The following is a 24,994-nucleotide window of genomic DNA, read 5'->3' on the forward strand; positions in this document are numbered from 1 at the left end:
CAGTGAGTCCAACCTAGTGTACTCCGAAGCAGAGGTTACTCCCGAGTCTCTACACCCCTCCGACCAGGCGGAGGACCTCCAGTTGTCTCCAGAACCCTTCAGGGTGCTACCTGGTAGCGAAAGGACAGAGACTCTCCTTTACTCTGTACCTGATACCTCGCTCGCTTCGTCCAGTGAGTCCAACCTAGTGTACTCTGAAGCAGAGGTTACCCGTGAGTCTCTACACCCTTCTGACCAGGCGGAGGACCGCCAGTTGTCTCCAGAACCCTTCGGGGTGCCACCTGGTGGTGAATGGACAGAGACTTTCCTATACTCGGTACCCGATACCTCGCCTGCTTCGTCCAGTGAGTCCGACCTAGTGTACTCTGAAGCAGATGTTTTCTCTGAGCCTCTGCACTCTTCTGACCCGGCGGAGGACCTCCAGTTTCCTGAATCCTCCGGGGTACCACCAGATAACAAAGAGACAGTGACTTTTCCTCATCCTGTACCTTATAACACGTCTATTTCTTCCTGTGAGCTTGACAAGATGTACCTCGAAGCAGAGATTACCCCCCAAGTCTCTGTCCCCCTCCAACCCGGTGAAGGACTTCCAGTTGTCTCCTGTACCCTCTGGGGTGCCACCTGAAAATATGTGGAGAGAGACTTCCTTGTGTGCTGTTCCTGGTACTCCACCCGTTTCGTCTGTTGCTGAGGATGGCTGGATAGGAGGTAGCATCCTAGCTAACCAGATGAGATCAGTTTTTCCTGTGGACAGTGGAAGTGATCTCCTTGAAGTGAACGACTGGTCCTCGAATTCCCTGCGGAAGATTCTGGCAGGCCTGAAGAAGAGGGGGCGTAAGGGGGGGGGGTACTGTAACATACCTGGCGGCGTCCTTGCATGGTGGTCCATCTCCCACTGTGCAAGAGTGCGCACTTGATCTCCAGTCCAGAATGTCTCTCTGGCTTCCCTCCATGCTGTCTGTGTCTGTTTCTGCTGCTTAAGGGCGGCGCCCGATCACTTCCTGCTTTTTGTACCTGCTGTGGGTCACACCCCTTGTGCGTCCTCAGCCTATTGCTGTCTGTCACCTGGTATATAGCTCAGCTGCTCCCATCTATTCCTGCCTGAGCATAGTGTTTCATTCAGTGTGTGCTTGCACTCTGAAGGTGCCAGGTCCCGTTCTGTGTTCTCTTGTCTGCCTATCCTGGAGGCTGTATTTCCAGGCCTGTCTGAACATGCTCCTAGCCTGTTCCTCCTGCCTTCTAGGGGCCGATTACCTAGACCCGTTCCTGTATCTTGTCTGACCTGTCTGAACACGCTCCTAGCCTGTTCCTCCCGCCTTCTAGGGGCTGATTACCTAGACCCGCTCCTGTATCTTGTCTGTCCTGTCTGAACACGCTCCTTGCCTGTTCGTCCTGCCTCTCTGGGGGCCGTATTCCCAGACCCGCTCCTGTATTCCGCTGCAGTGTCGGTCTCCTCCGTACACTCAGTTCCAGTCTGAACTCTCTCCTATCCTTTACCTGTTTTGCCTCTATGTCCGTTCCCTTCCTTTTTCTGCAGAGTCTGAACTCGTACCTAACTCCTGCTTGTTGTCTCTGTACTCCCGTTTGTGAGTTTGTGGTCCACTCGCTACTTCTCTGCTAGTACCCTGTGGGTGTCTAGCTCTGCCTTTCCCTTCCTGTCTGTTCCGTGTGAACAGAGCCCTGTCCCCCCTACTCAGCCTAGCCTGCTCTGACTCCTTTGCTCACCGCTCCGGCGGTTCTAGCCTGCTCTGACTCCTTTGCTCACCGCTCCGGCGGTTCTAGCCTGCTCTGACTCCTTTGCTCACCGCTCCGGCGGTTCTAGTCTGCTCTGACTCCTTTGCTTACCGCTCCGGCGGTTCTAGCCTGCTCTGACTCCTTGCTCACTGCTCCGCAGCCTTGCTCCGCTCTGACCCTTTTGCTCACTGCTCCGGCAGCCTTGCTCCGCTCTGACCCTTTTGCTCACTGCTCCGGCAGTCCTGTCCTGCCCTGCTTCTGCCCGCTGCTCCGGCAGTCCTGTCCTGCCCTGCTTCTGCCCGCTGCTCCGGCAGTCCTGTCCTGCCCTGCTTCTGCCCGCTGCTCCGGCAGTCCTGTCCTGCCCTGCTTCTGCCCGCTGCTCCGGCAGTCCTGTCCTGCCCTGCTTCTGCCCGCTGCTCCGGCAGTCCTGTCCTGCCCTGCTTCTGCCCGCTGCTCCGGCAGTCCTGTCCTGCCCTGCCCTGCTTGTGCTCGCTGCTCCTGCAGCCCCGTCCTGCTCTGTTCTTGCCCACCGCTTCGGGCGTTCCCTCTCTGCTGTGGTTGTCTACCGCATCTGCGGTTCTGTGACCCAGTCTGTACTGGGTCTTAACCTTTCTGTGCTCCAACCCGTCCTTTCGGCCAGTGCCTCCCTGTCTGCACTCTAGCTGTGCTTGCCTGTACCCCTCTGCCTGTATTGTTCCTGAGTCCCAGTGTGTACTGGGTCCTATCCCGCCTGTGTTCCTACCTGCTAGTGCCTCCCTGTCTGCACTCTAGCTGCGCTTGCCTTTACCCGCCTGCCTGCATACCAGTCGTGCCTGCCTATACCCTCCAGTCTGTGCGCCAGCCTAACCAGCCTGTTCCAGTAATCCCTGTGTGGGTCAACCCCCGTGTCCGGAGTTTAACCTGGAGTAGCACCTGGTCCCTCTGCCCGGTTTCTCCCTGGTGCACTGGCGTCGTGCCATCTTGGTCGGATCGGCCAGATACTTAGTCACGCCCCTCCAGGCACTCTCCGGTTCATGGTCCAGTGGAACCACAACACCCGCACACGCCAGTCAGTCCGGGCGTGTGCATAACATTATGTTAGTGTATTGCTATATGTCCACCTCAAGATTTCAAAACATGATATCAAAAGCTTTCGGCACACGGTCTGAGCACTTAGATTTACAAGTTCGGAAATACCTGTTGAAGCATTAGTAAGTACTTTGAATCATTATCTCCTTCCAGAATGTAAAGGCTGAATTCAGATATCCATGAAACACAGCCTATGTACAGACTGTGATGTATGGACTAGTCAAAGACTCCTGCCAGAAACTCAACAGCCTCATAGGCATATATGAAACATTACTACCCATACATGGACTGTTTTTCACGGATGAATTCGAACTAAAACTGATATCAGGGTAGACATTTTTAAAAGTCTTTAAGGAGTCATAACCATTGAACATGCCTATACATGTTTCGACAAACTTACAGGTTCAAGTGATTACACAGAATGGCTGCTGAAAGCCCCTGAAACTCATTTCTCTTAAAGTGAACCTGTCACATCCATAAATACTATTTACCTGCAGATATATGGCTAATTTGCAGGTAAATAGAGTTTAAAACGTGTGTATCTTGTTTACTGAAGCATCAGCTACAGGGAGAAAATGGAAGTTTTCTTCTCCCTGTACCTACTTGCTTTGAGTCACCGGGGCTGTGCAGGGGAATGTTAGGGTATGGCCCCACTATCAGTATTTGGTGAGTATTTTACCTCAGTATATGTAAGCCAAAACCAGGAGTGGGTGATAAATGCAGAATTGGTGACTTGTTTCTATTATACCTTTTCTCTGATTGTTCCTCATCTGGTTTTGGCTCCCACTCCTGAGAAAAAATACTGACCGAATACTGACCAAATACTGATAGTGGGGCCTTAGCTGTATTGTTTTACTATAGCCTTTTTTAATTGAAACTAAATACTTCCTACAATTGGTGCTGCTACACTGATTTTGGAAAAGGTTTTCATTTTTCGTTTGTGCCCGTTTGTTTTAAAGTTATGTTCCCTTGTAATAAAACTATAAATGTAACCTTCAACCAACTGAGCATAAACCACAGAACCCTATGGACGTGGCTTTGCCAACATCAGAGGAGAAAAATCAAACAATGAAGTTTTGTGGCACACACCCAGATGGTTGAAAGTTACATTATGTACCATTATTAAAGAAGAACATAACTTTGGAACAGAGGGGCACTGAAGAAATAGAAAAACTGCTCTAGAGTCAGTTATTGGAGGAAGTACTCCGTGGTCCTCCATATATACGATTGCTCTGCAGTGTACTGATTCAAAAACTTTGTTATATGTTTACCCAGGTTATAGAACATTTAGTTTAAAGGGGTTTTCCCACGAACAAAAGTTCATTTTAAAAATGGTCTGTGTGTGACAGTGTATGGAACATGGTCTGATTATACCACAGCTCCTGGGATGGGGAGGAAGTAAAAGAGTATACAGACATTACAGCAGGAGATCGCAGAGGAGTCATTTTGTGAGGTAAAATATTGTTTAAAATCAAGCAGTGAAATTTTTTACCTCACAAAAAGAATCCTCTGTGATCCCCTTCTGTCCTGTCTGTATACTCTTTTACTTCCTCCCCTGCCCATGAGATGCGATATGTTCCGTACAGGGTCAGACACAGGCAATATTTAAAATGAACTTTCGTTCGTGGGAAAACCCCTCTAAAGGGGTATTCCCATCACCAAGATCCTATCCCAATGTAGTAGGTGTAATAATAATAATATTAGAAAATACCTCCAATTAGGTCCTGCAATGTCTGCACATGAGAAAAGAGACATAGAGAATCAGGTATTTGCTAATATTATTATTACACCTACTACATATTGGGATAGGATCTTGGAGATTGTAATACCCCTTTAATGATTAGAACTCAGTCAGTCAGCACAATAAGCATAGTTTTGTTTTTTTTCTTGCAGCACTTTTATTGTAATGAGCAGTCTCTTGATACTAGGAGACAACCCATTTGGAAATATTGGCACTGGTTATTGAGCAGTACTTCTTTGCAATTGTGATTAGAGGAAAGTGCAATTCTGGCAGTCAATGATTTCTAGTTGCATTTTAATAGCCTTTGCCACATTCATAAAAATATCTAACATTGCCAGTACTGATCTAATTTTACATACAGTTGAAACCAGAAGTTTACATACACTATATAAAAAGACACATATGCATGTTTTTCTCAATATCTGACATGAAATCAGAATAAATCTTTCCCGTTTTAGGTCAATTAGGATTACCATATTTTTTTATATTTGTCAAATGGCAGAATAATGAGAGAGAGAATGTTTTAAGGCTTTTTTATTACTTACTGCAAAGTCAAAAGTTTACATAAAGTACGATTACTATGCCTATAACAATTCTGGACTGTCCATACGATGATGTCATGTGTTTCAACGCTTCTGATAGGTTTTTTGGCAACATCTGAGTTAGTTAGAGACGCACATGTGGATGTATTTTAATGCACACCTGAAGCACGCTGCTTCTTTGTGTAGCATCATGGGAAAGTCTAAAGAAATCAGCCAAGATATTAGGAAGGGAATTGTGGACTTGCACAAGTCTGGCTCATCCTTGGGTACAATTTCAAGATACCTGAAGGTGCCTCGTTCATCTGTACAAACAATTATATGCAAGTACAAACAAGATGGGAATGTCCAGCCATCACACCGCTCAGGAAGGAGACGGGTTCTGTGTCCCAGAGATGAACGTGCTTTGGTCCGACATGTGCATATCAACCCAAGGACAAAAGCAAGAGACCTTGTGAAGATGATGGCGGAAGCTGGTAAGATTGTGTCAATAACCACAGTGAGACAAGTACTGTATCAACATGGGCTGAAAGGCCACTTTGCCAGGAAGAAGCCATTACTCCAAAAGAAATATAAAAAAGCCAGATTAATGTTTGCAAATGCACACAGGAACAAAGACCTTAATTTTTGGAGACATGTCCTGTGGTCTGATGAAACTAAAATGTAACTCTTTGGGCATAATGACCGTCGTTACGTTTGGAGGAAAAAGGGGGAAGCTTGGAAGCCTAAGAACACCATCCCACCTGTGAAAAACGGGGGTGGCAGCATCATGTTGTGGGCTTCTTTTGCTGCAAAAGAGACTGGTGCACTTCACAAAAGAAGATTATATGGCAATACTGAAGCAACATCTCAAGACATTCTCCAGGAAGTTAAAGCTTGGGCGGAAATGGGTCTTCCAAATGGTAACAAAGTGGCTTAAGGATAACAAAGTCAATGTTTTGGAGTGGCCATCACAAAGCCCTGATCTCAATCCTATTGAAAATTTATGGGCAAAGCTGAAAAGGCAGGTGTGAGCAAGGCGACCTACAAACCTGGATCAGTAAGGGTATGTGCACACGATCAGTGTTCGCTGCGGATTGGACGCAACACACTTGCACTGAGTGCAATCCGCAGCGGCCAGATGTTACAGCATAGTGGATGGGATTTATACAAATCCCATGTCCACTATGCGTCTGCGGCACACCCGCGGAGACGGACATGCTGCGCGTCTTCACAGACCGCAGCATGTCTATTTCTCTTGCAGAGACGCTGGTCGCTGCAAGAGAAATTCTACCACTGCAATGTATAGGATGCAGTGGACGCAGGTGAATCCGCATGTGTTCAATGAAAACATGCGGATTCACCTGTGTGCAGAGCTTTGGACGCAGCATCAGCATGCTTGTCTATAATTTTCTTTCTAATCTCCTGAGACAACTCTTTCCTTTGCTTCCTCTGGTCCATGTTGAGTGTGGTACACACCATGTCACCAAACAGCACAGTGAGTATCTGTAGCCCTATATACAGGCCCACTGACTGATTACAAGATTGTAGACACCTGTAATGCTAATTAGTGGACACAACTTGATTTATCATGTCGCTTTTGTCACATTATTTTCAAGGGTACCATCATTTCTGTCCAGGTCTATTTCATGAGTTTAATTTTTTTTTTAATTCTGTGGAAGCAAGCTTGACTTTCATTTGTTCATTTTCATAGATTTTTAATTTATTATTACTTTTGTCAAATTCAAGTTATTTCTTTGACCATTGTGGGTTTTTCTTTCATTAAACGAGGGGTACCAACAGTTTTGACCACATGTGTAAGGCTATGTGCCCACGTTGCATTTATGAAGCAGAAAATTTCTGCTGCATAAATGCAAGTCCTCTCCCGGAAAAACGCATGCGGAATTCCGCACGCGTTTATCGCGCATTTTTCGCGCGTTTATCACGCGTTTTCCACATGCGGAATTGCCTTGCGTTTTTTATGCATTGGACAAAGGCAATTCTGCTTGCGGAAACACAAAATTAAATGACATGCTGCGGATTTTTGAACGCGGCATAAACGCTGCGGAAAAATCCGCAGCATGTGCATAGAACTTGCGGAATCCCATTGGGGACCATGGGGTGCGGATATACATGCGTTTTTCAAGCGTTTACGCTGCGGAAATTCCGCAGCATATACGCTTGAAAAATGCTACGTGGGCACACAGCCTTAGAGGCCTAGCTGCAATATCACAAAAAAAACTGTGGAAAGGTGTGGAATTGTTTTTAAAAGAAAGCAGCCATGTTTATTCTAATAATGTTCAATTGCATTAATCTAAAATGTGGTCACGTTGTAAATTTCAAACTGTGGTGACTGTGACAAGACAAATGGCATAGATCAGCTCAATGGCTGAGTAACTTTATTCACTACATTTAGGATTAACTCTTAGCATGGCTAGCAAAAAAGCAAATGATCAAGCTGTAATCTGGAAATCTGGCCTAAAAGCAAATAGAACGGTCCTAGCTGGAAGCAGGTTTCAATGGAATAAACACTTGCAAGGCTGTGTTCATACATTCAATCTGCAGTGAATTTTTTAACTGTGGATTTTCAAAAACACATGAAATTCAAAAAGAAGGTACATTACATTGTTTCTGCTGCAGTTTCGCAGTTTTTCTGATATCACAGTCAAAACTGTGCAGCTTCACCTCAATTTTGAATGTTATGGCAAAAACAATACATTTTGAAAAACCTCAGCAAAAAAAGCACTGCAGCCGCAATGTGTGAACACAGCCTCAGCAGCTTGTCTGCGTCATACCTGTGTGCGCACCAAGCAGGATGTGATCTAGGTGAGATTGCTGGCTCAGCTCTTTAGTGACAGGTAGAGTGTGAACATCCCAGTCCATGGCTGCATCTCCTTGTAGTTCACTCAGTGATTGAAATAGAGAAGGCAGTGGCACAGGGAGCACCTCCAGGGAACTTCTCCGGGCCGCATGTTTACGATTCGCCTTATTTTCACTGCACAACCCTGAGAAACCAAAAGATGGTGATTATTACTGTAAGGCCGCATTCACACGTTCAGTATTTGGTCAGTATTTTACATCAGTATTTGAAAGTAGGGATGAGAGGACCCGTGGAAGTTCGGGTTCGTGGCGTTCGACCGAATTTTAGTCCAAAATTCGGTTCAGGTAGCAGAACTGTCCTCGAACTTGAACCTGAAATCAATGGGAACCCGAACTTTGGAGCTGGAAAATCTTCTCTCTCTCTCTCCTCTCCCTCCCCTTTCTCTCTCCTCTGTCTCTCCTCTCTCTCTCACCCCTCTATCCATTATCTCTCTTACTCCCTCTGCCCCCCCTCTCTCCACTCCCTCTCTCCCCTCTGCCTCCTTTCTCACCTTTCTCTCCCCTCTGTCTCTCTTCTCTCTCCTCTCTCTCCCCTCTGTCTCTCTTCTCTCTCCTCTCTCTCCCCTCTGTCTCTCCTCTCTCTCCCCTCTCCCTCTCTCCTCTCTTTCTCCCCTCTCTCTGTTTCTCCTCTCTCTCCCCTTCGCCTCCTCTCTCCTCTCCTCTCCCTCCCCTTTCTCTCTCCTCTGTCTCTCCCCCCTCTCTCCATTCTCTCTCAACCCCTCTGCCCCCCCTCTCTCCTCCCTCTGTCCGCTCTCTCTCCTTTCCCTCCCCTCTGTCTCTCTTCTCTCTCTCATCTCCCTCTCTTCCCTCTTTCTCCCCTCTCTCTCTCTCTCTCTCTCTCTCCTCTCTCTCCCCTCTTTCTCCTCTCTCTCTCTCTCCTACGAACCCTGAACTTAACAGTTTGGGTTCCCTCATCTCTATTCGTAAACCAAAATGAGAAGAGGAGCAATCAGAGGAAAAGTATAACAGAAACACATGCTCCACCTATTTTTCACCCACTCCTGGTTTTAGCTTACAGATACTGATGTAAAATACTGACCAAATACTCAACGTGTGAATGTGGCCTAATGAGAAGTTTTTCTGTGAATGTAAAATGCACTTCACATAGCAGTCTCTATTTGTACATCTTATATAGTTTAATAGAGACACAAGAATACAATCAGCTCACCTGTCCTGTTGCATGGCAAAGCCCTCTATAACAGTATAGGAAGGTCCATATAGAAGCCAGCACTCTTTGTCTATCATTTAAACGTTTTTTTTATGGAAGACAAAGAGTGCTGGCTTCTAAATGGATCTTCTTATAATCTTATATACTTTGCAGATTTTTCTTATTATGATGATGGAAACTACTTACCCACACAGTTGCAGCACTGGTCCCATAGACTCCCAAGACACAGCATGCAATCCTGACAGCAGGGACAATCATCTTCTTTCATGTTGCACTGACAGAGCTCCTGAGGAGAGATCATTTTAAGGATCAAACTGCTTTCCGCAAAATAATTGTGCAATGCCCAGACGGACTGCAGGTCTCTGGATCCAAACTAACAGACTCATATATGCCTATGAGAGTGTTAGTGCGGGTCAGGAATCTCATTGTCGATCAGGACATTGCGGTCCATACATGGATTCTAATGTGGACTTGAGAATTTAGCCTAAAGCCCCATTCACACAACCGATTTTCATGTCTGTGTGCTTTCTGATTGCACATAGACACATTATAGTCAGTAGTTTTTTTAACTATTCATTTTTAGTTTTTTACACTACACGGATGCCTTCCATGTTATATCTGTGTGCTTTCCGTTTTTCACTGACTAGGAGAAGCTTGGGAAACTTTAATTAGTTTTTTTTTTTGCATACTAGAAGAGCAGATTGCACACGGTAGTAAAAAAAAAGGCACAAACTAAAAACAGATGTAAAGTGGATCCGGCACACTGTGGAAATACTGACAGTTTCTTTGCTTACTATAAAATAATTGCCGTTCAAAATCAGCCTAAATAGAAGACATGTCACAAATTGGAAACACTGTCAGGGAAAAAATTCCAAGCGCTTAAAAATTGCAAAAAAATGCAATTTCACAATTGTGTTTTTTTTTTTTAAACCATGTTCCCTATATGGTAAAACTGACCTGGTAATATGATTCTCCAGGTCAGTAAAAGTACACAGATACCAAACATGCATATTTTTTTTTATTTAAGTGGTGCAAAAAAATTTGGAAGTTTGTAAGAAAACATTTTTTGCTTTTGTCGCCATTTTCTGAGACCTATAACGTTTTCATTTTTTGGGATATAGGGCTGTGTAAGAGCTTATTTTTTGTGCCCTGAGCAGACATTTTTACTAATACCATTTTGAGGTAGATATAATGTTTTGATCTCCTCTTATTGCATTTTATTGCAATATTGCACTGGCCAAAAAAAAACGAAATTCTGGCTTTTGGACTTTTTTTTTCATTACGCTGTTTACCGATCGTATTCATTTATTTCATATTTTGATAGATCAGACTTTTACGAACACAGCAATACCAAATGTGTTTCTTCTATTGTTTTATTTTTAATGAGGAAATAGGGGGTGATTTGAACTTTTGTGTTTTATTTTTCATATTTTGAAAAACTTTTTTTTTACTGTATTTGATAGTCACCTCAGGGGCCTTGAAGCTGTGATTGTCTGATCCTTGTGCTATACACAGTAGTACATCAGCACTGCTATGTATAGCTAAAATCACGATCTCCTATGAACCCTAGCCACGGGCTGGCTTTCACAGGTGAATTATGACAGGCACGTGGCACGGGAATTTTAGCAGACCCCTGGCTGTCACGACAACCCATCGGTGCCCTGCGATCATGTCATGGGCGTACTGATGAAAGCGTGGATTGACGCGCCCCCTTCCCGGAGCGTGTTAAATGCCACTGTCAGAGATTGACAGCATGATTTAACCGGGTTAACAGCTCTGCTCCTCCTGCAACTGTTAGAGGCACATGATGGCTGATTAAATCAGCTGTCATGTGCGGGGAAAGATGTGGGCTCGGCGTGCGATCCCTCATGAAAGGCAGTGACACGACATAGGATGTAAGTTTATGGCATATGTCGTGAAGGGATTAATTATTACTTCCTGGAATTTCATTTAGTCCCATCGCCAGAGACCTATAAAGGAAGCACCAAGCCTTTGGAAGCTCTCGTAAAAGATTGGGTTGTTCTAAAGAGATCACTGGATTCAAATCTGGTTCCTTTAATAGAATGCCACAGTTGTATCAAGTCAATTCGTGAAATTTCTCTGCTCCTGCTTATTTCACGCTCAATTGTGAACATCAATACTGAAGAGTGGAAGCGTTTAGGAACCACTAGAGTTACAGAGGACGACAAATGCTGAGGTCCTTAGTGCATAAAAGCCATGAACAGATTGCTAAATAACTGCAAAGTTCTAAACCTCTCCTAGCATTGATATCGGCACAAAAACAGTGCCCTGAGAACTTACAGCGCACCTGTCAGCAGGATTTTGCTCATTAAACCACATACATTAAAAGGTGGGCGACATTACACTGATTAATATGATACCTGGGTTGATGAAATCCATCCTGTGGTTCTTGTGTAATCTTTACTTTCAGTTTGGAGATAATGATATGCTCATGCTCTGGGGCGGCCTGTGGGGGGGCTCTATTTGGTGCTCTGCTTACATATTCATCTATATGCTCTTATGACAGCTCACTGTGCCTTCACTGACCTGCCTCGTATTTCACGTAGCCCCGCACTACTAGATGCATTATGTAAAATAGGAGGTCAGTGAACAATCAGTGAGCTGTCATAAGAGCAGACAGATGAATATGTAAGCAGAGCACCAGATAGAGCGCCCCCCACAGGCCACTACAAAGCACGAGCATATCATTATCTCCAAACTGAAAGTAAAGATTACACAAGAACCACAGGACGGATTTCATCAACCAAGGTATCATTTTAATCAGTGTAATGTCACCCACGTGACAGTGTATGTGGTTTACTGAGCACAATCCTGACGACAGGTGCGCTTTAATGACATGGGATTCCAATGCATCACCAAAGACATTGTCACGCGCAGGATGGACTACTGTAAAGCACGCCGCCAATAGACTCTGAAGCAGTGGAAATATGTTCTATGTTACCTGCCTGACAGCATTGTGCCAACTGCAAAGTTTGCTGTAGTAGGGATATGGGCTTTATTTCAGGTGTTGGCTTATGCCCCTTTTTCCTATTGAAGGAAAATCTTAATCCTTCATCATGCCAAGACATTTTGGACAATTGTATGCTTCTGACTTTTGTGGGAACAGTTGGGCAAAAACCCCTTTCTGTTCTATCATGACTGTGCACCAGTGCACAAAGCAAGGTCAGTAAAGGTATGGTTGGATGAGCCTGGTATGAAAGAACTTTACTGCCCTGCACAGTTCTCAACCCCATCAAACACTTTTGGCTTGAACTAGAATGGAGTTCGTGAGCCAGGTCCTCTTGTTTGACCTCGCAAATAGTGGGGACCAACTACATATAAAATGCCTATGGATTTATAATGGAATGTCATAAAAACTGCTATATGGTGTAATGTGTAGGTGTTCCAATAATTTTATCCGTATGTTATACAGTCATGGCTGAAAGTGTTGGCACCCTTGATGTTGTTCCTGAAAATGAAGTATTTCTCCTAGAAAATTATTGCAATTACACATTTTGTTATACACGTTTATTTCTTTTGTGTGTATTGGAACAACACAAAAAAACAGAGAAAAAAAACATAAAACCCTCAAAATGGACCATATAAAACTGTTAGCACCCCCAGCTTAATATTTAGTTGCACACTTTGGAATAAATAACTGCAATCAATCGCTTCCTATAATCATGCACAAGCTTTTTGTCCCCCCTACTTCCTTATACTTGATTGTAAGCAGGGTCCTCACTCCTCCTGTAACTGTTGAACTATGTGTTACTCTGTGTTATATTTATTGTCAGTACATGTCCCCTCTTAATTGAAAAGTTCTGTGGAATATGTTGGCACTATATAAATAAAATTATTAGTATTATTATTATGATTATTATTACACCTCCCAACTGGAATTTTGGACCACTCTCCTTTTGCAAACTGCTCCAGGTCTCTCATATTTGAAGGGTGCCTTCTCCCAACAGCAATTTTAAGATCTCTCCACAGGTGTTCAATGGGATTTAGATCCGGATTCATTGCTGGCCACTTCAGAACTCTCCAGCACTGTGTTTCTATCTATTTCTGGATGCTTCTTCAAGTATGTTTGGGGTCATTGTCCTGCTGGAAGACCCATGACCTAGGATGCAAACCCAGTTTTTTGACACTGGGCACTACATTGTAACCAAAATCCTTTGGTAATCTTCAGATTTCATAATGCTTTGCAAACAGTCAAGGCATCCAGTGCCAGAGGCAACAGAACAACCCCAAACATCTTTTAACCTTCACCATATTTGACTGTAGGTACTGTGTTATTTTCTTTGTGGGCCTCTGTGATGAACCTGTAGCCGCCATCTTGGTAATGATAAATCATATCCAGGGATGGCCACACTTCAGCAGCCCCCACCCTTGGGACCTTCTGTTAAAACGTCAACTAGATAGTTTCCCCCCATCCAGGCTCCTGTAAGATAAGAAGCCTACTTAACACTTGAATGCTAGGAGCTTCAAAGACTTCGAGAGGAAACACAGCCAGCAGGGGGGGGTGCTTCGTCCATCTGTAACTGACCATTTGTCCCATAGGACTAGTTTCTTTGTCTGTCACAAGCATGGAGGCATAAGATATAGAAACATGAATAGTACACGCATGTTGCGTGGGATGGGCCAATAAAAAAAATATCACGGCGTCCCGGAACCATTGCGCACACAAGCCTCCGCGGTAGACGTTTGTACGTGCTCTGGAAGCCAAGATATAGCGCGGAGCCATTCCTGAGGACCGTATGGTATCATAATTGATATCAAAAGGTCGGTTACGGCGGCCCGAATCCATGGGAACCCCTGGGGGTATCATGAGACCATCCCAGAAGAAGTTATTGGGTTCCATAGAATTTGGGCTTCTGATCGAAGTTAGACCTGAGGGTGGAGACTGAGTCAGCTGACCTCACCAGCAGTGGGCGGGACAGGGCAGGTAAGATAGCAGGACAGACAAGAGACAAGTCAGTCTTGACCCAAGAGTGGTGTGCTGAACATCTGAGCACCAGCTGAGGCCACCAAGGGGAGGAGCAGTTTGACCATGCGGTGGTAGGCCTCAGCCTGTAACAAAGAACCGTGCCTGCGACCGCAGAATCCTCTCCCTGCGTCACAAGAAAATCAAGAAACCGGTAACTGATATGCTGTGGTGATTCTGTGTGTTGTATTCCATTGTTGTATAGTTTAGCCTGACCTTATACCTGTGTATATTTAGTTGTATATCGTGTATCTAGTGTATTATTATAATCAATTACCTCAAGTAATTGTGGGCCTGCCTTTTATTCTGCATAACGAACGCACGTCCGTGTGAGCTCGGCTCAAGCCAAAAACGCTACCCAGGGTTGGTTCCTGACCCGATATAGGCCCATTCACGGACTGGGCGTATATCTAAAATAGGGACTGGTGGCAGCATACCAACTGGGGATTGGGGAAGGCTGGTAGTGACGGTCGGAGGTTCAGATATATATATTCCTGGCGCGGCCAAGGAAGATATATATACCGCCCTCACTACAGAGGGCCCCGATACCCAGTAGGTTACAGGACAGTCTCCCTGGCGACCGCTTATCCTAGGTGCAGTTCCTTGACTGACCTGAGGCTAAGAGGGCGCTAGCGAGTTGTGCTGTGTAGTGACGTTACGGTTTAGTGACGTTGAAGGGATAACACACTACCGTGTTCCCTGCGCTGGTTGCAGCTACCTGGCACTACTTTCTCTAGGTGCAGTACCTTGACTGACCTGAGAGGTAAGGGGGCGCCAGAGAGCTGCACCCACCGGCCGGCTTTCATCACATTGGTGGCAGAGCGGTGGGATTGCAGAATAATAGTGTTGTGGGACCCCTACTCCCAGGCACTAAAGACTGCCAGTGGTAACTTCCACTGCTGGAGTCTTAAGGTCAGCCCAACGTTAGACGGTCAGGCTAAAAGTATAACAAGGTGTGTGCAAACTCAGGGTTGCAGCGGTGTCGGTTACCAAGATGGCAGACGGCACCAGGAGCAAGACCCTGCAGGAGGCTAATGCTACGGTCCGTGTGGCAGGAGGGGAGGACATTGTTACTCATGGCGAGGAGGAGTCCAGCCCGGGCACCTCAGGGAGCCAGTCCCCAGTATACGGTCCCGCAGTGGGCTGCCCACCACCTACCCAGCCCAGCCTGTCCAGATCACAAGCCCTTTTACAAGCGGCTATGGCAAGTCTCCAGTCTCATGGCGATGCCGTCTACAAAACCCTCCTGGCAGCATCAGAGAAGGCAGCGGAGGAGGAGCGCGAAGCTGCAGAGCGCCGGGAGGCTGCGGAGCGTGCAGAGCGAGCTGCGGAGCGCCAGCACCAACTGGACCTGGCCCAGCGGGGGCTTCCGCTAGAGCAACCAACCCATCAGGAGACCAAGTCGTCCAAAGTCCGAGCTGAGGACTTCCCTCTACTGGAGAAGGATGGGGACCTGGACTCCTTTCTGGTGGCATTTGAACGGACCTGTCTTCAGCACCATCTGGCCCGGGATCAGTGGGCCAGATACCTGACCCCCCGTTTGAGGGGTAAGTCCCTGGATGCCTTGGGGGACTTACCTGCCGGGGAGGTACAGAACTACGACTGCATCAAGCGGGCCCTGATCCGGCAGTACAACCTCACTCCCGAGTCGTACCGCCAGAAGTTCCGGAGCCTGCTGCGTGGCCCCAAGGACACCTGGACCGATCATATGCGGGCGCTGTTGAGAGCCGCAGAGCACTGGACCTCGGGTCTAGCGCTTACTACCCGCCAGGAGGTCCAGGAACTGTTCGTCACGGAGCAGTTTTTGTGGAACTGCCCAGAGGACCTCCGACAGTTCCTCCGTGACCGAAAACCAACAGGGGCTTCTGCTACAGCCGCCCTGGCAGACGAGTATGCCAATAACAGGGCGCCTGAGCTGAAGAAGTCTGCCAGCAGCACCTGGAGAGGGGGTAAGCCCAGTCATGCCCCTGTTTCCCCGGCCCCTAGAACACAAGGGGTGTATCCCCCTGTTGCCCTCTCCAGGCAAGGACCAGACGTAAGACGTTGTCATCTATGCAACAAACCAGGACACTTTAGGGCTGAGTGTCCCCAGCGCCAAAAGACCCCATCCCATTCCCAGAGAGCGCCCAATGTTTTGTGTGTGGGAGGGGGTGGTGGTAGGTCCCTGGACAACATCCAACCCGTCACCATAGGCCGTTCTGCGGTCATGGGACTGCGGGACACGGGCGCTGAACGAACACTGGTACGGCCTGAGGTGGTGTCCCCCCAGGACTTGGTACCAGGAAAGACTCTTTCCGTCTCCGGGGTTGGAGGCGTGGAGCCGGCACTTCCCGTTGCCATGGTGTATTTGGACTGGGGTGCCGGAAGGGGGATGCGGGAGGTGGGAGTAACGCCAAATATTCCCGCAAATGTTTTATTAGGGACCGACTTGGGGCGTCTAGTATCGCAGTATGTACCCTCTGAACCCCCAAGTTCGGCCCCCCAAGAGTGTATTGATTTGTCTGCTGCTAATGCCAACCATGTTGTATGTAGTGTGTGTCCTGCTGAGGAGGAGGGAGTGAAACCTGAGGGTAACACCTGCACAGACACAACACAAACAGGGTTAGTGAAAGCAGGTGGGGAGTGTGGGGATGCCCGCAGAGGTGCTCAGCCGGCGTGCCGTGACCTCTTGTCCTCCGGTGAGGGAGGGGGCGGGCAGGATTCTGTAGAGGGAAGCTCAGGGATGGAGAGGGGGGCAGCTACCGGCAGTGTAGGGCTCCCAGGGGTATCCAGGCTGCTGAGTATAGGCCCACTGCAGGGGGAGGAACAGGCCATGGGGGGTGGGGGTGTCCCAAGAGAGGAGCCGCCAGGTAAGACCCCAGGGCAGGAGTTCCCCACATCCGAGATGTCCAAAGGCCTAGGAAGCCTGCCTGATCGGGCGGCTTGGTCAGAAACAGAGGGGAAGCGGGCACTACCCACGGTCACAGCGGTCATAGCCGCTGTCACCAGGAGTGGGAGCGCCGGAGCCCAAGGAGCCTTGCAGAGGTCCGACGGCTTCCCCACTTCTGACCAAGTGTCTGCCGGGTCAGACAGCGGCCAGGTGACATGCCCGGAGGGGCTGACGGAGGATGTGGCAGTTTCGTCGATTCTGGCCACATCAAGTCAGGAATTTCAGGCTGCGTTGGAAGCAGACGACAGCCTGAAAGCTCTCAAGGAACAGGCGGCACAGCCTCCCATGGAGTCAGACTGCGAGCGTGTGGTCTGGGACCAGGGACGGCTGTACCGGGTAACGGTCCAGCAGGGTTCACCGGAGGCGTGGCCCAGGGACCGACAGTTAGTGGTACCCTATCCGTTCAGGGCGGAATTGTTGCGGATCGCACACGAGATTCCGATGGCCGGACACCTAGGGATCGCTAAAACCAAGGCCAGGATAGCTCAGCATTTCTACTGGCCTGGGATGGGAGCCGCGGTGGGTGCCTACTGCCGTTCGTGTGACACCTGTCAGAGGGTGGGGAAGGCGGGGCCGCGCCCCAAAGCCCCACTGGTAACTCTGCCAATCATCGAAGAGCCTTTCTCGAGGGTCGCTGTGGATCTTATTGGACCTCTGTCCACTCCCAGCCACTCCGGGAAATGCTTCATACTCACGGTAGTGGACTATGCCACCCGGTACCCGGAAGCGGTAGCTTTGTCGTCCATTCGGGCCGACAAGGTGGCTACCGCCTTACTGGAGATCTTCTCCAGAGTGGGTTTCCCCCAAGAAATGCTCACCGACCGAGGGACCCAGTTCATGTCGCGGCTGATGGAGTCCCTCTGTAAGCAAATGCAGGTGCAACATCTGGTGGCCAGCCCGTATCACCCACAGACTAATGGCCTGTGTGAGCGGTTCAATGGCACCTTAAAGCAGATGCTTAAGATGTTGGTCGACTCCCACGGGAGAGACTGGGAGCGTTACCTCCCACACCTCCTATTTGCTTACCGGGAGGTTCCGCAGGCCTCAACGGGGTTCTCCCCCTTTGAGCTCCTGTACGGGCGACGGGTACGGGGCCCCCTGGCTCTGGTGAAGGAAGCATGGGAAGGGGATTTGGCCACCCCCGAGGTGTCGGTCATCGAGTATGTCGTGCGCCACCGGGACAGGATGATGGCCTTGGCAAAGCTGGTGCAGGACAATATGGCCCAGGCCCAGGCCGACCAGAAGCGGTGGTACGACCAGAATGCTTGTGAGAGGACCTACCAGGTGGGTCAAAAGGTGTGGGTACTGGTCCCCGTACCACAGAACAAGCTTCAGGCAGCCTGGGAAGGTCCCTACTTCGTGCACCAGAAACTCAATGCCGTCACCTATCTGGTCACCCTGGATCACGCCCGTGGAAGGAGGAAGGCCTTCCACGTGAACATGATGAAGGCTCATCATGAGCGGGAAGCGACTGCCCACCCAGTGTGCAACCTTCCCGAGGAAGGAGAGGTAGAAACCCTCCTGGATCTGCTCACCCAAGCCAAGGCGGGTGGGTCCATCGAGGATGTGGGGGTTGGCCACCAGCTCACGGAGGACCAACGGTCCCAGCTGGGGACCACCCTGCACCCCTTCCGGGGGCTGTTCAGCAGCCTGCCCGGAAGGACTGAGATGGCTGTCCACGACGTGGACACTGGCGATCACCCGCCGATCCGGCGTTCAGCATATCGGGTCTCTTTCGAGGTGCAGGGAAACATGCGCCAAGAGATAGACGAGATGCTGAAGCTGGGGGTGATCCAGGCATCCAGCAGCGCGTGGGCCTCGCCTGTAGTCCTCGTACCAAAGAAGGACCGAACTACACGGTTCTGCGTGGACTACCGGGGGCTCAACGCTGTAACGGCCACCGATGCGTTCCCCATACCACGCATCGATGACCTGCTCGATCGGATGGCCGGGGCTAAGTACCTGACCATCATGGATCTGAGCCGGGGGTACTGGCAGATTCCTCTGACCCCCGCGGCAAGGGAACGCTCTGCCTTTATCACCCCTTTTGGACTGTACGAGTCCACAGTGATGCCATTCGGCATGAAGAATGCCCCTGCCACTTTTCAGCGGATGGTCAATACGCTGCTCGAGGGACTTGAAGGGTACGCGGCTGCGTACTTGGACGATATTGCAGTCTTCAGTCCCACTTGGGAGGATCACCTAGAGCACCTGCGGCAGGTGCTCGGTCGGATCCACCGGGCAGGCTTGACCATCAAGCCGGAAAAGTGCCAGCTGGGCATGAGTGAGGTCCTCTACCTGGGTCACCGGGTAGGCGGGGGGGTTCTGAAGCCAGAACCTGGGAAAGTGGATGCCATCGCATCCTGGCCCACTCCTAGGACCAAAAAGCAGGTGATGTCCTTCTTGGGGACCGCCGGGTACTATAGGAGGTTCGTCCCACACTATAGCACCCTGGCCAAGCCCCTGACGGACCTCACCAAGAAGAAGCTGCCCGTCGCAGTCGACTGGACAGTCGCCTGCGAGACAGCTTTCGGGGCACTCAAAGCCGCCCTAAGTAGCTCCCCTGTACTGCAAGCTGCCGACTTCGACCGGCCGTTTGTGGTACAGACCGACGCCAGTGACTTTGGCCTCGGTGCTGTGCTAAGTCAGGTCAACACGACAGGCCAGGAACATCCTGTCTTGTACCTGAGCAGGAAGCTACTGCCCCGGGAGGTGGCTTACTCCACGGTGGAAAAAGAATGCCTGGCAATTGTATGGGCCCTGCAGCGTCTGCAGCCCTACTTGTACGGGAGCCATTTCACCGTGGAGACGGACCACAACCCCCTCAGCTGGTTACACACGGTCTCTGGGTCGAATGGCAGGTTGCTACGCTGGAGCCTCGCTCTCCAGCAGTACCACTTCTCCATTCGCCACAGAAGAGGCCGTGACCACGGTAACGCTGACGGGTTATCCCGGCAAGGGGAGGGTGCAGAAGGACGCACGGGGGAACACAGGAATGTGCTACCCCCTCGCGCCCTCGTATAGGGGGAGGTGTGATGAACCTGTAGCCGCCATCTTGGTAATGATAAATCATATCCAGGGATGGCCACACTTCAGCAGCCCCCACCCTTGGGACCTTCTGTTAAAACGTCAACTAGATAGTTTCCCCCCATCCAGGCTCCTGTAAGATAAGAAGCCTACTTAACACTTGAATGCTAGGAGCTTCAAAGACTTCGAGAGGAAACACAGCCAGCAGGGGGGGGTGCTTCGTCCATCTGTAACTGACCATTTGTCCCATAGGACTAGTTTCTTTGTCTGTCACAAGCATGGAGGCATAAGATATAGAAACATGAATAGTACACGCATGTTGCGTGGGATGGGCCAATAAAAAAAATATCACGGCGTCCCGGAACCATTGCGCACACAAGCCTCCGCGGTAGACGTTTGTACGTGCTCTGGAAGCCAAGATATAGCGCGGAGCCATTCCTGAGGACCGTATGGTATCATAATTGATATCAAAAGGTCGGTTACGGCGGCCCGAATCCATGGGAACCCCTGGGGGTATCATGAGACCATCCCAGAAGAAGTTATTGGGTTCCATAGAATTTGGGCTTCTGATCGAAGTTAGACCTGAGGGTGGAGACTGAGTCAGCTGACCTCACCAGCAGTGGGCGGGACAGGGCAGGTAAGATAGCAGGACAGACAAGAGACAAGTCAGTCTTGACCCAAGAGTGGTGTGCTGAACATCTGAGCACCAGCTGAGGCCACCAAGGGGAGGAGCAGTTTGACCATGCGGTGGTAGGCCTCAGCCTGTAACAAAGAACCGTGCCTGCGACCGCAGAATCCTCTCCCTGCGTCACAAGAAAATCAAGAAACCGGTAACTGATATGCTGTGGTGATTCTGTGTGTTGTATTCCATTGTTGTATAGTTTAGCCTGACCTTATACCTGTGTATATTTAGTTGTATATCGTGTATCTAGTGTATTATTATAATCAATTACCTCAAGTAATTGTGGGCCTGCCTTTTATTCTGCATAACGAACGCACGTCCGTGTGAGCTCGGCTCAAGCCAAAAACGCTACCCAGGGTTGGTTCCTGACCCGATATAGGCCCATTCACGGACTGGGCGTATATCTAAAATAGGGACTGGTGGCAGCATACCAACTGGGGATTGGGGAAGGCTGGTAGTGACGGTCGGAGGTTCAGATATATATATTCCTGGCGCGGCCAAGGAAGATATATATACCGCCCTCACTACAGAGGGCCCCGATACCCAGTAGGTTACAGGACAGTCTCCCTGGCGACCGCTTATCCTAGGTGCAGTTCCTTGACTGACCTGAGGCTAAGAGGGCGCTAGCGAGTTGTGCTGTGTAGTGACGTTACGGTTTAGTGACGTTGAAGGGATAACACACTACCGTGTTCCCTGCGCTGGTTGCAGCTACCTGGCACTACTTTCTCTAGGTGCAGTACCTTGACTGACCTGAGAGGTAAGGGGGCGCCAGAGAGCTGCACCCACCGGCCGGCTTTCATCACAGCCTCATTCAGTTTTCTGTAAACAGTGGAATGATGTACTTTACCAAAAAGTCCTATCTTGGTCTCATCTGTCTACAAGCCACTTTCCCAGAAGGATTTTGGCTTACTCACGTACATTTTGGCAAACTGCAATCTAGCTTTTTTATGTCTCTGTGTCAGCAGTGGAGTCCCCCTGGGTCTCCTGCCATAGCGTTTAATTTCATTCAAATGTTGACAGATGGTTCGCTTTTGACACTGATGAACCATGAGCCTGCAAGACAGCTTGAATTTATTTGGAACTTGATTGAGGTTACTTATCCACTGTCCGGACTATCTGCTTTGAAACCTAAAACTATAAAACTAACTAAAAAAATTATAAACGGGTACATTTTTAATTGTGATAGTGCAGCAATAATAAAAATGGTAATAATAATACATTTGTGAGGCCTAGTCCCAGTAAATTAGTGTAGTGTTAGTGTAGGGAGTACAATTGGGGGAGAAAGGCTGAACTTGATGGACCTAGGTCTTTATTCAACTTACGTTACTATGTTACCTTATAGCAATTTTTCTCTGCCATCCACATCCAGGGAGATTAGCTACAGTACCATGGGTTGTAAACTTCTTGATTATGTTGCACACCATGGATAAAGGAACATCAAGACCTCTGGAGATGGACTTGTAACCTTTAGATTGTTGATATTGTTCTACAATTTTGCTTCTCAAGTCCTCAGACAGTTCTCTTCTCTTTCTGTTCTCCATGCTTAGTGTGACACACATGGACACACAATGCAAAGATTGAGTCAACGTCTCCCCTTTTTATCTGGTTTCAGGTGTGATTTTCATATTGCTCACACCTGTTACTTGCCACAGGTGAGTTTGAATAAGCATCACATGCTTGAAACAAAGTTGTTTACCCACAATTTTGGAAAGGTGCCAACAATTTTGTTCCCCTATTTTTGGGGTTTTGTGGGAAATTATGTCCTATTTTACTTTTTTTTCTCTGTTTTTTTTTTGTGTTGTTCCAATACACACAAAGAAAATGTAACATACCTGGCGGCGTCCTTGCATGGTGGTCCATCTCCCACTGTGCAAGAGGGCGCACTTGATCTCCTGTCCAGAATGTCTCTCTGGCTTCCCTCCATGCTGTCTGTTTGTGTCTGTTTCTGCTGCTTATGGGCGGCGCCCGATCACTTCCTGCCTTTTGTACCTGCTGTGGGTCACACCCCTTGTGCGTCCTCAGCCTATTGCTGTCTGTCACTTGGTATATAGCTCAGCAGCTCCCTTCTATCCCTGCCTGAGCATAGTGTTTCCTTCAGTGTGTGCTTGCACTCTGAAGGTGCCAGGTCCCGTCTCTTGTCTCCTGCTTTTTGTATCAGTTCCCGTGTCTGAACTGAGTCCTGTATGTCTCCTGCTTTGCGGTATCAGCTCCCGTGTCTGAACTGAGTCCTTTCTGTGTTCTCTTGTCTGTCCTGTCTGAACACGCTCCTAGCCTGTTCCTCCTGCTTTCTAGGGGCCGATTACCTAGACCCGTTCCTGTATCTTGTCTGACCTGTCTGAACTCGCTCCTAGCCTGTTCCTCCTGCCTTCTAGGGGCCGATTACCTAGACCCGTTCCTGTATCTTGTCTGACCTGTCTGAACTCGCTCCTAGCCTGTTCCTTCCGCCTTCTAGTGGCCGTTTTCCTAGACCCGCTCCTGTGTCTGGTCTGTCCTGTCTGAACACGCTCCTTGCCTGTTCGTTCCGCCTTCTAATGGCCGATTTCCTTGACCCGCTCCTGTGTCTGGTCTGTCCTGTCTGAACACGCTCCTTGCCTGTTCGTTCCGCCTCTCTGGGGGCCGTATTCCCAGACCCGCTCCTGTATCCCTCTGCAGTGTCGGTCTCCTCCGTACACTCAGTTCCAGTCTGAACTCTCTCCTGTCCTTTACCTGTTTTGCCTCTATGTCCGTTCCCTTCCTTTTTCTGCAGAGTCTGAACTCGTACCTAACTCCTGCTTGTTGTCTCTGCAAGTACTGTGTGAGTATCTGGCTCTGTCTTTCCCTTCCTGTCTGTTCCGTGTGAACAGAGCCCTGTCCTCCCTGCTCAGCCTTGTCTGCACTCTAGCTGTGCTTGTCTTTACCCCCCTGCCTGCATACCCGCCTGCCTGCATACCAGTCGTGCCTGCCTATACCCATCAGTCTGTGTGCCAGCCTACCAGCCTGTTCCTGTATTCCCCTGTGTGGGTCAACAGCCGTGTCCGGGGTCTGTCCTGGAGTAGCACCTGGTCCCTCTGCTCGGTTCCTCCTTGGTGCACTGGCGTCGTATGCCGTCGTGCGACCCTGGTCGGATCGGGTGAATACTTAGTCACGCCCCTCCAGGCATTCACTCTCCGGCACGGTCCAGTGGAATCACTACCAATCACACGCACACGCCGCTTAGCCCGGGCGTGTGCATAACAGCATGCTCAGGCCATGGTTCCCGTTGAGCCCCACGGCCTTCGCTCTTTGAGAAGTTTTTCCAGCGAATACATGCATTAAAATAAATAAATAAATTTTTTTCCCCCCTTTAGCTGAGTTCCAGGCGAATTACGCACCCGTCCAGATGGATCTATCAGCTCTCATTCCTGCGGATCCGCCACGTTACTATGGGGATCCAAGACAGTGTCGTGCATTTGTGGAGCAATGCATGCTACACTTTAAGGCCTACCCTCTCTATTTTCCTTCCGATTGGGCTAAAGTGGCCTTTATGATTGACTACCTAGCGGGTGATGCCTTGAAATGTGTCACCCCCCTATGGGAAGCATGGGATCCTGTCATCCTTGACCTGCAGGCCTTCCTGGTGGCCTTTCGTATGGTCTTCGAGGACCCTAACTCTGAAGCCCCTGCTGAAGCTTCACTTCCCAATATCCCGGAGCAGCCCCGACGGGTAATGTGTGTGGGTAGCGCAATAGTCCTCCAGCCCAATGACACTACTGCCCACCCAGAATCCTCACAGGGTGACTACGCTTTCCGGAATACTTCTCTCAACCTCAAGAGGCAGTCCAGACGTGCAAGACTTAGAGGCAAGCCGTCACGCCAGGGTCTGTCCTCCCTGAGACCTCCTGACCCCAACCTTGAAGTCCCTACTGAAGCTTCATCTCCCTGTATCCCGGAGAAACCCCAATGGGTAATGTGCGTGGGTAGTGCACCAGTTCTCCTGGCCGAAGAGACTTCTGCCCATCCAGACTCCACACAGGAGAACTTCCTGCACCCGGCATCAGATGCTTCTTTCTCTTTAACCGGTGTGCATGTCCAAGGATGCTCCAAAGCTGTGGTTACCTCAGAGTCTGTGCACCTCTACTACCTGGCGGAGGATCCCCGGTTGCCTCCTGAACCCTCCGGGATACCACTCGATGACAAATGGAGAGAGACTTCTCTACACCCGGTACTCAATACTTTGTCCGCTTCGTCCTGTGAGCCTGACAATGGGTACCCCAAAGTGGTAGTTACCTCCGAGTCTCTACACCC

At 49.1% G+C, this 24,994-nt stretch overlaps 1 protein-coding gene across 1 annotated transcript in view; it reads right to left on the minus strand.

Moving 5' to 3' along the window:
* LOC141254942 (twisted gastrulation protein homolog 1-A-like) overlaps positions 1–24,994 on the minus strand; it is a 56,213-nt gene that overhangs the window by 8,695 nt on the left and 22,524 nt on the right. Inside the window, exons 3-4 of the mRNA XM_073671054.1 lie at positions 9,296–9,395; positions 7,857–8,066 (exon numbers count right to left, since the gene is read on the minus strand). Coding sequence (XP_073527155.1) covers positions 7,857–8,066; positions 9,296–9,395 — 310 coding nt within the window. The remainder of the gene's footprint in view (positions 1–7,856; positions 8,067–9,295; positions 9,396–24,994) is intronic.

Source organism: Phyllobates terribilis, unplaced genomic scaffold (genome assembly GCF_046119375.1).
Source record: "Phyllobates terribilis strain yellow unplaced genomic scaffold, ASM4611937v1 Scaffold_1__5_contigs__length_1240528914, whole genome shotgun sequence".
Taxonomy (NCBI): domain Eukaryota; kingdom Metazoa; phylum Chordata; class Amphibia; order Anura; family Dendrobatidae; genus Phyllobates; species Phyllobates terribilis.